This window comes from Malaclemys terrapin, chromosome 1 (genome assembly GCF_027887155.1).
Source record: "Malaclemys terrapin pileata isolate rMalTer1 chromosome 1, rMalTer1.hap1, whole genome shotgun sequence".
Lineage (NCBI taxonomy): Eukaryota > Metazoa > Chordata > Testudines > Emydidae > Malaclemys > Malaclemys terrapin.
Window position 1 is genome coordinate 136410842 of NC_071505.1, and position 15718 is coordinate 136426559.

General features: G+C 52.9%; 1 protein-coding gene across 2 annotated transcripts in view; it reads right to left on the bottom strand.

Annotated features, from left to right (window-relative positions):
* Window positions 1-9153: 9153 nt before the first annotated feature.
* LOC128843505 (alpha-2-macroglobulin-like) overlaps window positions 9154-15718 on the bottom strand; it is a 58739-nt gene continuing 52174 nt past the window's right edge. For both annotated transcript variants that reach the window (XM_054040376.1, XM_054040382.1), the window contains exons 32-36: window positions 14618-14708; window positions 12089-12157; window positions 11560-11662; window positions 10586-10627; window positions 9154-9322 (exon numbers count right to left, since the gene is read on the bottom strand). In XM_054040376.1, the coding sequence (XP_053896351.1) occupies window positions 9297-9322; window positions 10586-10627; window positions 11560-11662; window positions 12089-12157; window positions 14618-14708 (331 nt within the window). In that variant the 3' untranslated portion in view covers window positions 9154-9296. The remainder of the gene's footprint in view (window positions 9323-10585; window positions 10628-11559; window positions 11663-12088; window positions 12158-14617; window positions 14709-15718) is intronic.

The window sequence follows — 15718 nt, forward strand, 5'->3', positions numbered from 1 at the left end:
AGATCCAGAGCCGTTCCCAGCCATCGGTGCCAAGGAGGGGTTGGCAGGACATCAGAAGTGACTGGAGACAGAGGGTCTCTCTGGGATCAGCCCTGGTGCCTGTGATCTGTGAAGATCTGTGCATCACATGGGCCTGTTTAGTTGTGCAGGCAGGGAACAGACCCTTCCCTGATGGCACAATCCTGAGGAAGTTCTGAGGTTTCCTATCCGGTTTCCTGCACTGGAGATGATCTTGGCCTAAGCTTCAGTTGCAGGGCCAAACTCTTTCCTCAATGACATTTGCAGTCAGTGGCGTGGTGCAGGTGTAACTGAGGGGAGATGTGAAGACCCTGGGGGCAGAATTTCTCCTGCTGGGTCTCCATTGCAGCTGATGAAGGAAAGAGCCCATCTTGGCTCTCAGAGGAAGTTTGGAGAAGTTTGTGGCACTGGCAGTGGGGAAAAACAGTGTTTTACTCATATAATGAGTATGGTGTGTGTGAAGAGTTGGGTCTCAGCAGTCTGGAAAACGGGAACATGAGCTGGCCATGGTGAAGGGAGTTGGAATAGTGCAGCCAAGAAGTAAGGGAAGCAGAGGTGAGGATTTCAGCGTTGAGATGGGGCATGTGCGCACACATGCATGCACAAAATGTGCCCATCCACATCTACATTACAGCCCTAAGTATTGTTGAGCTGGCAGCATAGGCACTGACTTATTTTTCCCAGTGGGTGCTCCACCCCCACTCCACCCCAAGGCTCTGCCCCGCTCCTCCACCCCAAGGCCCTGCCCTGTTCCACCTCTTCCTTCCCCGCTCCGCCCTCTCCTCCGAGGCTCCACACCAGCTGCCAAACAGCTGAACGGCAGCCCAGCTGTGTCTGGCGGGTGCTGACCATCCCCACTGTTTTTTTCCCCATGGCTGCTTGAGCCCCGGAGCACCCATAGACTCAGCACTTATGCCCGATTCTCTCCTCACTTGTAGCAGTGTAAATCTGGAGTGACCCCAGTGAAATCAGTGGAGTTACACTGGTATATAATTAATGAACCACAGGTGGTTCACCAGCCTGGGAAGCAGTCTAACGAGTGGCGCTGTGGTTCACCAGCGGTTATAAACCCAATTTGACAAGCCAGAGAAGGCAGGTTAGACTGGCAGTGCCAGCAGGAATCTGAAACACATTTCTTGAGTTGAAGAGGGTACTAAGCAAGCAGGAGTGAGTCTCATGTATTCCCCATGGTCGCATATATGGCCAGTTTACATGCATCAGCCATAAATATGTTAGTGTTGCTGAGGCCAGAAGTTAAGGTTTTACGTTATGGCGAGTTGAATGAATGTATTGTTTAGCATGTATCTTTATCTATTTCAAAGGGAGGGGCGTTCCTTGTGGGGTGTTAAGGTCTGGTGAACATGGTTTTCCTAACCTCTCTGTTCCCTGTGTGAGGCGCATCTGTAGCCAGCACAATCAGTTGGGCAGTTGCAAACAGCCACGGAGAGCTGCTAGGTGTGCTCACCAAGCTGGACAATCATTCCAAACATATGTGGGCTTTTTAAAGGTGGGGAATTGGCTTCTGCTGTATGTGACCCCTGGGAATTGGTATTTACAATTGTGACCAGACCGGTCAGTGTTGGGCATTGTGGGACAGCTGCTGGAGGACTGCGATGTCTATACTTGCACTGTGTCAACCACAGTAGGGTCGACCATGACTCAACACCATTTGGGGAGGTGGTGTTACTGTGTCACTATAACGGGGCACCTACATCAGCAGGAGGCAAATCTGAGTGTAGCCTCATGCACAACTAGGTTGACGAAAGGTGACTTATGTTGACCTAACTTTGAAGGCCTTAATCTACACTACAAAGTTTGCCAGCATATCTATGTCCTCTAGAATCGTGAAGAAAAAAAAAAAAATTCCCACCCCTGGCTGACATAGCTATGTCAGCAAAAACCCTGCTGTAGACACAATTATGCTATGAGAAGAATGGTGTCAACTTAGCTAATGTTGTTTGGTGAGGTAATGTAGCTATGTTGACAGAACTCCTGTCAGCTTACCCCATGTCTCTATGGAGGGACTCTGCCAGGATAGCTATACTGGCAAAGGCGCTGTAGTGTAAACAAGGCCTGTGTTAACCATGTTTTTGGGCAGTTAAATTTCCCTTGTTTCTGAAGGAAGAGGCATTAGTTAGGGGGCATGTTTGGAGGGCACCTGTGGGAGGGGAATGATGATCTGTCACGTTAACTACCAGCTCTGCCCTCCTCCTGGCCCCACCATGCCCGCGGTAGGGCTGGAAGGGCCCTGGGAAGAAAGGAGGATGGTAACTGATGGGCTTTTAGGAGCACATCTACCGGCTCGAGGCTGCAAGAGGAATAGCAGGGAGCCCAGGCTTTGTATCCACTTCAGGGAGCTAGTGCAAAGGAAGGGGCTCTCCGTAGCCCTCTGCAGTACAGGAGAGCTGTTGATGTGTGGAATGGCCCATTCGTCTCAGTGGAGTGTGCTCAGATGAATTAGGACACACCAAAGAGATGACTAGTCTAACACAATAGCTCTGGGTGGTGTGAAATGACCCATTCATCGCAATGGGAGTTCCCCTCTACCTCAGTTTCAGTTGTGGAATACCATTGTTCAAGGTAATCTCACTATACATATCAGTTTTAGAGCAACTGGAATATTAAAATATTTTTAAGGGGGGGGGGGGAAGTATCTGAGGAATGCCTGAACCAAATTACTCCAAACTTGCCCCATTGCCCCTGTTGTGGCATACAAATATCCTAGATAATCTCATTATGCATGTGGATTTTAGAGTACTTTGAAAATTAATAGAAGTTCATAATGCAGGGGGGGGATATATATTGGAAACCTCTTGATCAAATGACCTAAATTTGCACCATAAATTCTACCCCAGCCCCATAATAGCTTTTTAATTATTGCTTTCCCAAAAGAAAAGTGGATGGTGGAAATTATCCACGATTGATCCCAAGAGAGTAATATCAGGATCAGAGCCATAGTTTGGTCCCCAAGTATGTGTAAAAAAAAGTTATAAGAAGTGTAAAATGTGGATGTTGCCTAATTTTTTTAGTGGGACTGTGTCAGGATTCCACCCCCCTGAACTCTGGGGTGCAGATGTGGGGACCCACATGAAAGACCCCCTAAGCTTATAGTCCACCAACTTAGGTTAAAACTTCCCCAAGGCACAAATTCCTTTCCTTATCCTTGGATGGTATTGCTGCTATCATCAAGTGATTTACACAAAAATTCAGGGAAGGGTCACTTGGAATAGGGATCCCCCCAAAATATCACCCCAAGCCTTTTCACCCCCTTTCCTGGGGAGGCTTGAGAATAATATACCAACCAATTGCCTTAGCAATGTGAGCACAGACCAGACCCTTTGTCTTCAGGACAGTAAAAACCAATCAGGTTCTTAAAAGAAAAACTTTATTTATAAAGAAAAAAGTAAAAGAATCACACCTGCAAAATCAAGATGGAAGGTAACTTTACAGGGTAATACAAAGATTTAAAACACAGAGGATTCCCCTCTGGCTCAGCTTCACAGTTACAAAAACAAGAATAAAACTACCTCTGTAGCATAGGAAAATTCACAAGCCCAAACAAAAGATAACCTAACGCATTTCCTGTCCTACTTACAATTTCTGTGATTTTAGATGGATTATTCCAGGTATATTTTCAGGAGATATTGTACCTGCTTGGCTTCTCCCTCTATCCGGAGAGGGAACAACAAATGAGAACAACAACAAATCCTTCCCCCACAAATTTGAAAGTATCTTCTTTCCTCATTGGTCCTTCTGGTCAGGTGCCAACTAGGTTATTTGAACTGCTTAACCCCTTACAGGTAAAGCAATCCAGTACAGCTGCCAAGGAGGGATTTTATGCTACTACATACATAAAGGTTGCTACCCTTCCCTCTATATTTATGACAACAACATAAAACAATCTTGACTACTAAACCAACCATGTGGCTATTTTCAAGACAAGGTTTTTTTAAGGGCCTTTCCCCTAATCAACTTTCTCTTACCCTAACCTATTATGTCATGCTCCCAGCACTCTATTCTATATGTACATGCCATGGTGGAAACAGACACATTTCCACATCTAGCTCCAGTCCCACAAAGTCAGCAGTTACCCTGATTTTGAGGAATTAGGAATGTAAAGGATAATTTCATTTTTAAAGGTGATCTATAAAAGGAACAATAACTGAGACTGGGCCATTGTTTGATTTTCTTCTCTTGTGTAAAGAAGGCATAATGATTTGGGGGTCTAGGTGGGTTTTTTTGTTTGTATGTTTGTTTGTTTGGGTTTTTTGGGGTAGGGAAGATACATTTATGTTGCCTCCTTTTATATTAAAAATTTAGGTCCTGTCTAGCCTGGAGTACTCATACTTTGGCTTTGTCTAGACTAGAATTGGTGGCCTTGTTATAATTTTAGCTAATTGATTGTAAATGCTAATTATGTTGATAACTGAGGCTCTCCACAAATGTTTGTTCTGGACCACCAAGTTTTGTGGTTTGTCCAAGCTGAGCCCCCATGTCCTGATACTCTGCAAATGTGTGGGTCTAGATTAGCATTTACAATCATTTAACAAGCAATTGTCAATCAATTACAACAGGAGAACAAAAAGAATGAGGAATACTTGTGGCACCTTAGAGACTAACACATTTTTTGAGAATAAGCTTTTGTGGGTAAAAAACTCTGTGTTCTATCTGATTTTGTTAATAACTATTTAACTTCAGTGCCAATTGAGTATTTTGGATAAAGAATACATGTGTGCAAGGAAGGAATGAGAGAGACAAATTTTCCCCCAAATTTTTACTATCCTGGGGGACTAGGACAGTCCCCCTTTTGCCCCCTAAGTGGCACCCCCAAGGATTGACACCTCCCCACCCAGGCAGAGCAGCTTAGCCCTCGCAGAAATGGGGGAAGGCAGTGGCAGTGACTCCGCATGGGCCCCCCAAACTGCACCCATGGTAGACTCCTGACACTGCAGTGGACCCCACCCACTCCAAGCCCCAGGCTTCCTCTGCCTGGAAGGAGACTCACCTACTGCTGCCTGCAGTTGGAACAGGCTGGGAGCTGGAGACTGCCCAGGAGATCTGGGTAGGAGGCAGGGCGACCCACGTGAGCAGCATCTCATTGCTGCTGATTAGGCAAGGCTTCTGCAGAGCAGAGGGAGTCCTGCACTCTCTGCTCACCTACCACTAACCCTGGCTGGAGCAGCTCCCCGAGGCTGCTGGAGGCCCCACTCCCCACTGAGGGCTGAAGCAGGGCTGGGTCAGCCCCTGCTGCAGCCAGTTCAGGGGCCACAAAACAGCTGATGGGGGGCAGGGCTGCATTCAGGGGAGCCTGCCAAACAGCTGATAAGCACAGTCGCCTACCAGCTGATCAGTGGGGGCAGGGCTGCCCTGGAACTGCTGATCCGTGGCCGGGGCCGCAGCACCACTATTGCCGGTGGGTGCTGAGCACCCACTAATTTTTTTCCATGGAGTCAGTACCTATGGCTGGCAGGATGCTTGGATTCCAGTTGTCATGTGTTGAAAAGCAATCACAGCTCAGGAAACCGCTGCTATTTTAGTCTTCCCCACAAACCAGCTTCCTGGATGTAGAAGTGAAAATGTAATCATGGGCAGAGGAAGGAAGAGAGAGAAAGGATGGTGGTTTCTAGTAAACACCTTCTCTAACCAAACAGCCAGCTTATTAGACACTCACTGCAGTTCAGATAAAGCCATGTTAAGAGCAGGCAGGCTCTGATTGTGCTCACAAGAAGAGACGTCCTTCTTCCTATGTAATAACAACATGCATTCTTCTTCAGGCTGGAGTTTGATGCTTTGGTTGAGAATCCTGGACTAGTTATGGAGAATCTTTACTCCTTCTCGTGACATTTGCCGTTCCTTTTTTTGTGGATGCAAGGGCTGCAATTCCCACTTACAGGTTGGGTGCTGAAATTGTCCAGAAAGGACACTCAATTCTATGTCAGTCTCTGCCAACTCCACACCAACTTACCACTACCCCATCTGTCACGCTGCCTGGAGTGGCTCACAACCATGCAGTGCCGTAACAAGGGCGAGGCGAGTGAGCAGGAGCACCACCAGCTTTTCTGCCGCCCTAGGTGGCGGAAGGTCCCGCCCCGAAATGCCGCCCCCCACAGAGGTGGCGGAAGGTCCCGCTGCCAAAATACCACCGCGGTTGCCGCCCCCCAAATTGTAGCGCCCTAGATGTGACGAAGTGGGAATGTTCTTGATGTGTTATTTGAATGCTGAGTGGGGAGTATTGACCTGGGAAGGTTGCAGGGGAGTTTTGCTGGGGCTGCCTGCATTGAGGAAGGGAGGATACCTGAGCATGTAACATGAGAACCCAGGACGGGGGTTGGAGGCCAGGTGACACCTCTGCCCGGGAAACTGGACAAAGACACAAAGGCTGGGGGAGGAGCCGGGAAAAGGCCAGAAAGGAGGAGGCTGAAGGGAGTGTGGAGGTTTGGGAGCTGGCTGGAAGATGGGGAGTGGGGACCCGACGGGGCTGTGACCTCCCTGGGGCCCCCAGATGGACCTAACTAAAGGGGGAGGGTGCTGTTGTCAGTACCGGCAAGACCTGTTTTGGACTGTGTTCCTGTCGTCTAAATAAACCTTCTGTTCAACTGGCTGGCTGAGAGTCACGGTGAATCACTGGAAGCCGGGGGTGCAGGGCCTGGTCTCCCCCACACTCCGTGACACTAGGCGACCGCCTAGGTCCCTAATGGGTTGCTACAGCCCTGTGAGTGAGGCACTTGCCTCGGGTGCCCAAAGCTGAGGGGCGCAGAAAGCGGCAGAGAAAAAAAAAAGCTGCTGGCACAGAGATATTTAGGGTGATCTCCCAGCCGCCCCCCCGCACCTCCCCCGAGTGTCCCCCGGCCCCGACTTGCTGCCCCCCCCTCCTTCCCGGGGCCCTGAGCAGAGAGTCACTGTCTCTCCCCTGCAGCTCCATGCTGCCTCCCTGCAGCAACTGCTGCCGCTGGGTCCTAGTGCCCCCAACTCTACTGCCAGGGCAGACTGACTCTGAGCCTGCCCTTCCCCCTCAGACCACAGTCACTGCTCCTGCCCCATGCTGGGCAAGGAGGCAGCCCCATCCCTCACCCCCAGTGAGGCTAGTCAGGGGCAACAGCAGGGGAGGAGGCGCACACAGCACCCCCTGGCACCCACCACGGAGGAGGCAAGAGAGATTCCTGGACCTGAGAGGGGCCCTAGGAGCACATGCAGTGACAGTGGTGGGGGTGAGTGTGCTGCTGGGGGGGGTAGGAAAGGGGGGCTCCTCCCCCAGAGCTTGCTGCTGCCGGCAGGGAAAGGGCTGGGGGGAGTCCTCCTCTCTGGCCCCTGTCCTGGAGCAGCCGGCCTGCACCCCAAACTCATCCCCAGCCCTGCCCCACCCCAGAGCCCATACCCCCAGTCAGAGCTTTCACCCCCCACTGCACCCTCAACTCTCTGCCCGAGCTCTGAGCCCCTCAAGCACCACAAACACCTTATCCCCAGTCCCAGCCAGAGCCCACATCCCCCCACACCCCAACCCTCTGCCCAAGCCCTGAGCCCCTCCCACATCCCAAACCTCCCATTCCCAGCCCCAGCCAGAGCCCTCACCCCTACTCTCGCCCTGAGCCCCTCCCACACTCCAAACCACTCATCTGCAGCCACAACCCACAGCCTTCACCCCTGCACCCCATCCCTCTGCACCCCTCCCATCCCCAAACTCCCTCCCAGAACCTGAACCCCCTCCCTTCACACCTCTTCCCATCCCCAAACTCCCTCCCAGAGCCTGCACCCCAATCCCCTGCCCCAGCCTAGGGCCTGCACCCCAGACCTCCTCCCTCACCCAAACTCCCTCCCAGAGCCTTGGGTGGGTGGGTGAGGGGGTGGAATTTGGGTGGGGGCGGGGTCTGGGCACCACCAAAATTTGACATGGTTGCAGAGCCGTAACTAGATATTTTTGCGCCCAAGGCAAGAATATAAAATTGTGCCCTACCCCAGGGCCGGCTCTTCGGCGGCAATTTGGCGGTGGGTCCCTCAGTCCCTCTTGGAGGGAAGGGTCTGCTGCCAAATTACTGCCGAAGAATGAATGAAGCGGCGGCGGTAGAGCCTGTGATTCTGGGGGGTCTAACTCATGATTTTTGACTGCTTGGACTGGTAATGTTGCTTCCAAGATGGTCTTTGGTTCCAGTCCAGTTCCAATCCAGAGAGGGACTCACAGGTTAAGAGAGGAGGGAGGTGCTGGATATCAGCAGTGGCCACTAGGGATCAGCATGTGTCCTGAGAATGCTGGGAGTTCAGGTCTGCAGGGCAGGATCAGGGGTGGCAGGTTTAAATATGAATGAAAATAAGTGGTTCAATGCACCTAAAAGGTGGCTATCTTTAAAGTTGTCATCTTGTCAATAAATTGTATGGTTTTGAATTAATAACCCTGCTGATACTTGTGACAGTAGTTTTAGAGCCTGTGGTTTCAGGTGAGTGAGTGTGGATAGTTGCAGGGGTCTGTACACATAATACAACATTATGGCAGAGAACTCTGCATAAGTGCTGAATATTGTAATAGCTGAGACATGAGGGTTTTTTTTATTAAAACAATCTCTATCATAAGTGTTGGAGATTGGCAGGCAGGACTCTTGAGTTTTCTAACTAGCAATGATACTTGATTGACTTTTTGCGTGACTGTAGGCAAGTCACTTAACCTTTGGGTGTTTCACTATACCCATGTATAAAAGGGGGGGGGAGGGAGAGGAACCGTGGGGGGGGGCAGCTCCACGCAGGAGGGAGGGGGAGGAGAGGGGCTGGGGAGGAGCAGCTCCGCATGGGCCTCGACCACTTCAGCCAGAGGAGACCCCATTACATGTTAGCTGTATCAGGCCCCGGCTCATAGCTGAGTATTTCTGTTTATAACCTGTAGTGGGTAGAGAGACTCTACAGTTCCACAGTTCATGTTTACAAGTAAGGAACATCCCGCACTAGTCGCTAGCTGGAAAAGGTGAGGGCTATTGGACACAATGGTGCTTAGCAGATCTTTTCCCACAGACCCTTTCCCCCGGCTGGCTGCGCAGGGCAGAGCCCTAGCTGGATGGGACACACCTGGACCTGAGAAGTCCTGGGTGAAGTTGTGATCTGGGGCTGAACACGGATAAGGGGGCTGGGAACAGAGAGGCCAGGAGCCATTGGTCAGGTTGGTGAATTCATTTATTTGTAATGTTTGTTTCCCTCTTTTTGCTGCTGTTTTCTCTCTGTTGCTCCATCCATCCACCTCGGCCTGCGCAGGGGCTAAGCAGGTGGGACGCGGGAGGCTCGGAACACGACTCCATCCCTCACACGTTGCTCTGCTCGGCTCCCACTGTGAGGGGGAAAGGAGTGGGAACAGGAGGGGTTTAGAGAAGAGAATTGCCACATCTCCCCTAGACCTTGATACAGAGCCAGCAACACACATCCAGGGCTGAGCATGGCTGCTCCAGCACAGCACAGCACAGCCAGGGCCCTGACCTCTCCCTACCAGGGGTAGGGCCATGCTTCATCTGCCTCCACACAGGGTGTTTCAGAGCACTGGGGAGTTGCAGCACAGGATCCAGCGCTGGCAGTGTCAGCCTAGGGTCCGGCTGGAACCATCCCTGCTGTGTCTGACACTGCAGAGCAGTCATGTGGCAGGGAGACAGCCCAGCTGGGATGGACGTGGGGCCACAAGATACTCGGTGCCATAGACATGCTGAGGCTCAGCTCGGACATTGACTTCGGGAGCGAGGTGTGGATCCGAGGAGCACGTTCTCTCCACGCCCCTTTGTTCCTATGGGACCCAGCACAGACTGGAGTGAATCCATTTACACAAGAGCCAGCAGTTCCCAGGGGAGGGAAGGGAGCTCCCTGCACTGGGACTGAGCAGCTGCCTGTGGATCAGCACCAGGGGGAATGGAGCCCAGAGAAGCCCCTGGATGCTGAGATCCTTCCCTGGGCCTCTCAGACCTGCAGAACAAGGGCTGGGAAAAGGAGGCTTCTGCTGAGTCCTGCTGCTGGGAGACCCTCCCCTCCTCTGTCTGTCTGGCTCTCCTGTGCTTTGGTTCTTTCATTCACTCTCTGATCCTCCCTGTCACCGATATTTCGGCTCCTCTGATCCTACCCAGAAGCAGGAAGTTCAGACCCAGCTGCTGGGGAAAGGGGGGTGCAAGGAGTCTGAGCTTAGAGGACAGGCTGAGAGGCCTCAGGTTCTTATTTGATCTGAGCCGGGACAGCCCATCTCTGAAAACGTCACACAGACAAGTGACCCAGGGAGATGGCAGGGACTTGCTGGCTCTGATTGGGCTGGAGCCTTCGCCCCGCCCCTGGAAGAGCCTCTCATAAACCACTGCAATGACACAGTTTCAATACGGCTCAGGAGGAAGAGGCTGCAGCAGGGAGATGTGTGAAGTGAGGGATGAAAGGAGCATCTGTCCCCCGGAATAAGCAAAGACGCCATCAGTGCAGGCAACAAACCCCTGTGCAGGGGGAAAAAGCCACAGCTCCGACTGCACCGGGGATGCACTGCCTGGAGCTGAGCTCTCGCAGTGGGGAGTAGATCCGGGGGTGCTGTGAGCAGGACGAGGGGAGGAAATGGCTCTTCATACGCTACCTTTGCTGCAGGGGGCACTGTACTCAGCGATGGCAAATTCATCTGGAAGACACAAGGGAAGGGAGATGTGATCAGGGCTGTGTGAGACCCAAGCAGGACTCCTCGCACTTCCAGCAGGCCTTGCGGCAGAGAGCTGGCACCGCCCCAGAGATCTCAGGCAGGAGGGGAGGGAGCCCTGTCTCCAGGGGCACTGGGGGAACCTCATCTGGGCTCCAGGGGAGGAAGGCAAAGGTTACCCCAAGGCTACAGCGCAACAGGCATCTCCAGCGGGTCTGTGCCAGGTGCCCTATGGCCGTTTGCACCTCGTCTGACACACAACCGCCGGGGTTGCCGTTGGGCTCTGGTTTTGTCACCCGATGTCCTAGCTGGGGAGGTGGAGCGAATGTGCCTCCCCCAGGTCACACCCAGAGCTGGGATCTCAGGGCAGGATCTGAACCCAGGACACTCCCAGATCCTTTTGGCTCTAACCCACCTGGGTTGGCACCTTCCCTCTACAGTGCGGGAGGGGTCTGGGGCTCATGGTGCGAGAATGAGGCCAGTGGAATATGATCCCTCGCCCATAATCCCGGTGTGCCCCACACTCTCATCTGGGAGAGGGGTGACGCTGCTGAGATGGGCCTGTTGTGTCCAGAGATGAGAGGGGGACGCTGTCTGCGTGGGGCAAACCGGTGTCAGGGATGGTGGCGGCAGGGCCATTCGGGTCGGAAGCAGGAGGAGAAGGGAATGGGGTTTGCCCTTGAAACTGCGTGGGCAGTCGCTGAACAGGCAGTGCTCGCGTGAGGTTCCCAGCTCAGCCCCAGGCCTGTTCCTACCCTCAGGAAGGAGCACGGGAATGGGGAGGTGGATCATTGAGAGAACGAGGCCAAACACAATCCCGAGCCCAGCGGGTCCCCTGTGGCTCTGACTGTGGCTTCTTCCTTCCCTGTGACAGGCCCATGGGGGCTAACGTCCCCCCAGCACTGCCCCACACGCACCCGTTTCGTAGTAATCGTAGACTTTCACCAGTGCCGGCTTCAGGCTCTGCACGGGGAAGTCCTGCTCCACCGCGAAGGAGAAGCTCTGAGTCACATTGCTCACCTGGGGTGTGTGTGGGGGAAACAGACGAGACTCAGGAGGCAACTCTGAGCCACTTCTCCCTTTCCTTCCCCATCTCCCCACCCCTCATTCTGCAGGTCCAGCATCTGTCCCCCTTGGCTGCAGGACCTGGCAGGGATTCAGGCCCTGAGGGAGAAGCCCTGCCGCCCCGATCCCTATCCCCCAGGTACAAGCTGCTCTTCCTGGTACCCATAGGCTGGAGGGAGAACAGGAAGGCCCCAGCTCTATATGTTGGGGGGGAACAGGAAGAGCTGCACAGAAATGCTGGGGAGCAGCAGCAGCTGTGCAGCAATACATGGGTTTGTTTTCCCCGGCCAACACCCGAGAGATCCTCGCTCAGTGCCTCTATCAAAGGTATGTCAGGGGGTGACTCTCCCTGGCCCATCCCAGCTCCCTGTGAGCGCTCACCTGCTCCATGTAGAGCAGCACGTGGTTGGTGCTCAGTTCTGTGCGGTGGATGTGGTGATGTCCTTCCAGCTGCCAGCGGTAAAGAGAGAGAAGCAGGATGTAACTGAGCCCCCTTCGAACCACCCCAGAGCCCTAAGGAATGGGATGCTGAAGCAATCTCAGAACTGTTGGCAATTATCTTTGAGATCTCTTGGAGGACGGGTGATTTGCCAGGAGATTGGAGGCAGGCAAACAGAGTATCTATCTTTAAAAATGGGAACAAAGAGGACCCAGGAATTCATAGACCAGTCAGCCTAACATTCATACCCAGAAAGATAGCAGAAGAAATTATTAAACAGTCAACTTGTAACAGGATTACAAGATAAAGCCAGCATGGATTTGTCAAGAACAAATTATGCCAAACCAACCTCAGTTTCTTCTCTGAGAGGCAGGGCCTGCTCTAGGCACCAGCAAAACAAGCTGGTGCTTGGGGCGGCACATTTGTAGGGGTGGCATGGCCAGCGCCAGAATGCAGCCCCTAAAAATGTGCCCCGGCTGCCCTAGCTCACCTCCGCTGCTGCTGCCATGGCGCGCGAAACAGCTGTTTCGCGCACCGCTGCTCCCCCTCCCTCCCAGGCTCTCAAACCTGGGAAGGGGGGGAGACTCTGAGTGGCCGCGGCGCGGGCGCCGCTTCTCCGCCTCCTTCCCTCCTAGGCTTGAGAGCCTGGGGGGGAGGAGGCAGGGCTGGGGATTTTTGGGAAGGGGCGGAGTTGAGGCGGGGCCGGGGGTGGGGTAATTAAAGAACCGGGGGGGAAGGGAAGGGGCGACCAAAATTGTTTTTGCTTTGGGTGGCAAAAATCCTAGAGCCGGCCCTGCTGAGAGGGTTACGGGACCAGTGGATAGTGGGGGCGGTGAGGGAGAGGAAAGCAGTAGTCATCATATATCTTGATTTTAATATGGCTTCTGACACAGTCCCACATGACATTCTCATAAAAAAATCAGGGAAATGTGGTCTAAATGAAATTATTATAAGATGGATGCACAAGTGGTTGAAGGACTGTACTAAAAGGGCAGTCATCCACGGTTTGCTGTTAAACTGGTAGGGTGTATCTAGTGGGGTCCTGCAGTGTTCAGTCCTGGGTCTGGTACTATTCAACATGATCATTAATCACTTGGATAATAGAGTGGAGAGCATGCTTCTAAAATCTGTGGATGACACCAGCTGGCTCTGGGGGGGGAGGGAGAGAAGCAGGGGCAGGAAGAGGCAGAACGAGGGCAGGGTGGGCTCGGGGGAGGGGGTGGAACGGGGTGGGAAGAGGCAGGGCGGGGGCAGTCCTTGGGGGAAGGTGGCAAGTGTAGGCAGGGCCTGGGGCACAGCAGGGGTCAAGCACTCTCGGGGAAACCAGAAAGTCGGTGCCTCTGGCTGCTGCTTTAAAGGAAGAGGCAAAATCTGTACTGTGGCCCCATGGGCAGTGCATAATGCAGGCTGGGAGAGGCTAAGCATCCCCAAACCTCCCCTAATGCGCCCAGCCGTGGCCCCAGGGCTGGGCTGCAGCAGGGCTCCCAGCTCCTCCAGAGCTGGGGATTGGGGCTGCTTCGCCAGGCCAGCTGGAGTTCCTCTGATTGTGGTGGGGGGCTCAGGGCTCCTCTGGCTCCAGTGGGTGGGAGTGGGGCCTCAGGCAGAAGGAGCAGGGCAGGGGTGGGGCTTTGGGTGGAAGGAGCAGAGCGGGGGCTAGCCTCTTTGAACGGGGGTTTTATGCCCCGCCTATGTGCTGGTGGACTGAGATGTGAAGTATCATGGTTTGAGACCTGAGGGCCACAATCAAGTGCAGCCTCAGCTCATTGTCTGACCCATTTCCTGAGGGGAGGGGAGGGCTGTGGCTGTGGGCAGGGCTGGGATCTGAGCACTGCCTCCCCTGTGCTGCTCACAGGCTTCATTAGTCTGATGGCATCACACCTCAGGACCCCTCAAGGGACACCTCCCAGCGTCTGAGTCTCCCTGAGGAGATGCAGGGCCCAGGGTGGGCTCAGGAGTGTGGGGGGGGGGGGAGAGAAGGGGGGTGTTAGAGCTGGGGGAGAACAGAGGGATGCAGGGAGGTGGGGGCTCATCATTCTCTCTCCCAAGCACCCCGCGAGCCCAGCCTGATTTCCCCTTACAGGAGCACTGCCCCCTCCAGGGGAGACTGTGAGGTGCCTCCAGCTGGGCCTGCTCCCCCTGTGTGTAACAGTTTATCAGGGAGTCACTGAGTGGGAGCTCAGGGGGATGGGATGGGACGGGGAATCAGGGGAGGGTCAGAAAGAAGATATGAGGTCAGAGAGACGGGAGACAAGGGGGGGTCTGACGCTGGACAAGGGACTAGGGAGGTGCCACGTTGCACTGGTAAAATGAGGGGTTGGGGTTTGGAGCTGACCAGGGCCAGAGTGGGGTTGGAGTCAAGGGGCCCTAGATGCCCACTGGGTGAGGTTGTGGTTGTGGGGAACTGGACTCCACTGGGTTGTGGGGCAGATACCCCTGGGGGGCTGCGACCCATACACAGAACGGGCCATTACCATCCTCACTGATGACTTCATAGGTACGAATCCTGACAGCATCTTAACGTCAACGATGACCATGTTGGAGACAGGGCGTTTCCCTGTGTAGCTGGGAGACCAAGTGGGAAACGAAACAAGGTTTAATACATCTCAGCACAGAGCTGATGCACCTCCCACCCTGCCTGGCTCCTGCTAGTCTAGTCCTGGTCCCTGGCTCCCTGCTCTGCCACTACCTGTCTTTCCTGCCCCGCAGCCCAGCCCCACTGCTATCCCAGTCCTGGGCTCCCCACACAGCTCTGCCAGTGCCCCTCAGTCCTGCCCTTGGAGCAGTGGAAGTTTGTTGAAAGTCCCTGAAGCAAGACAGCATCCTTTCCAATAAGGGGTTCAGTTAAATTACTCCCATCGTTGGTGGCAGGAGGAGGAGGGAACAATTTAAATCAGGATTTAAATCACTTGTTTTTTAAATTATTGATTTAAAATAGAGTTGAGGGTTTGTAAAACCAATGTAAGTATTGGTGCTACGTCTACTTTAGATTTGCAGTTTGTGATGAACTAAGTTATAAAGACTCGTGTTTCTAAATGCCACTACGGCTGGGGGATCCTATTTGAATTTGACTGAACTTCTAGACAGAAAAACAAAATACTGGAAGTGAAGGCGCTGTTTCTGCAAACTGTTTAGCAGGTACTGTAGGGGATATATAGAACAGGTCTGGTATGAATGATTAACAACTAGTGATTCCTTCCAGCCCTCAAAAATGAGAAAAGCTATCCACCTCTGTTTATCCCAAAATAGGATGCACTTAGGAATAAAATGGTTCACATTAGGTGAGACCCTTTGTCTATGGACCCACAGTTCAGCCAAGTTGCTCTCCCCAAGTAGAGAAACTAAAATGGCTAACGAGAGTATTGTTAATCAGCTAGAAAATAATCTCTCATTCTTTGCATATGGACAAAACCTCTTTCTCTCTCCTAATCTAGCTAAAAAGAACTCCAAGTTATCAAGAAAGGGTCATTCCCTGCTTTCCTATGCAAAGTGGCCCAAGAGATGGGTGGGGAAGCTGTAAGTTAAACAAACCAGAAGTGTGGCTGTAAGATTGAAGGTCAAATTGGGTGAATTGC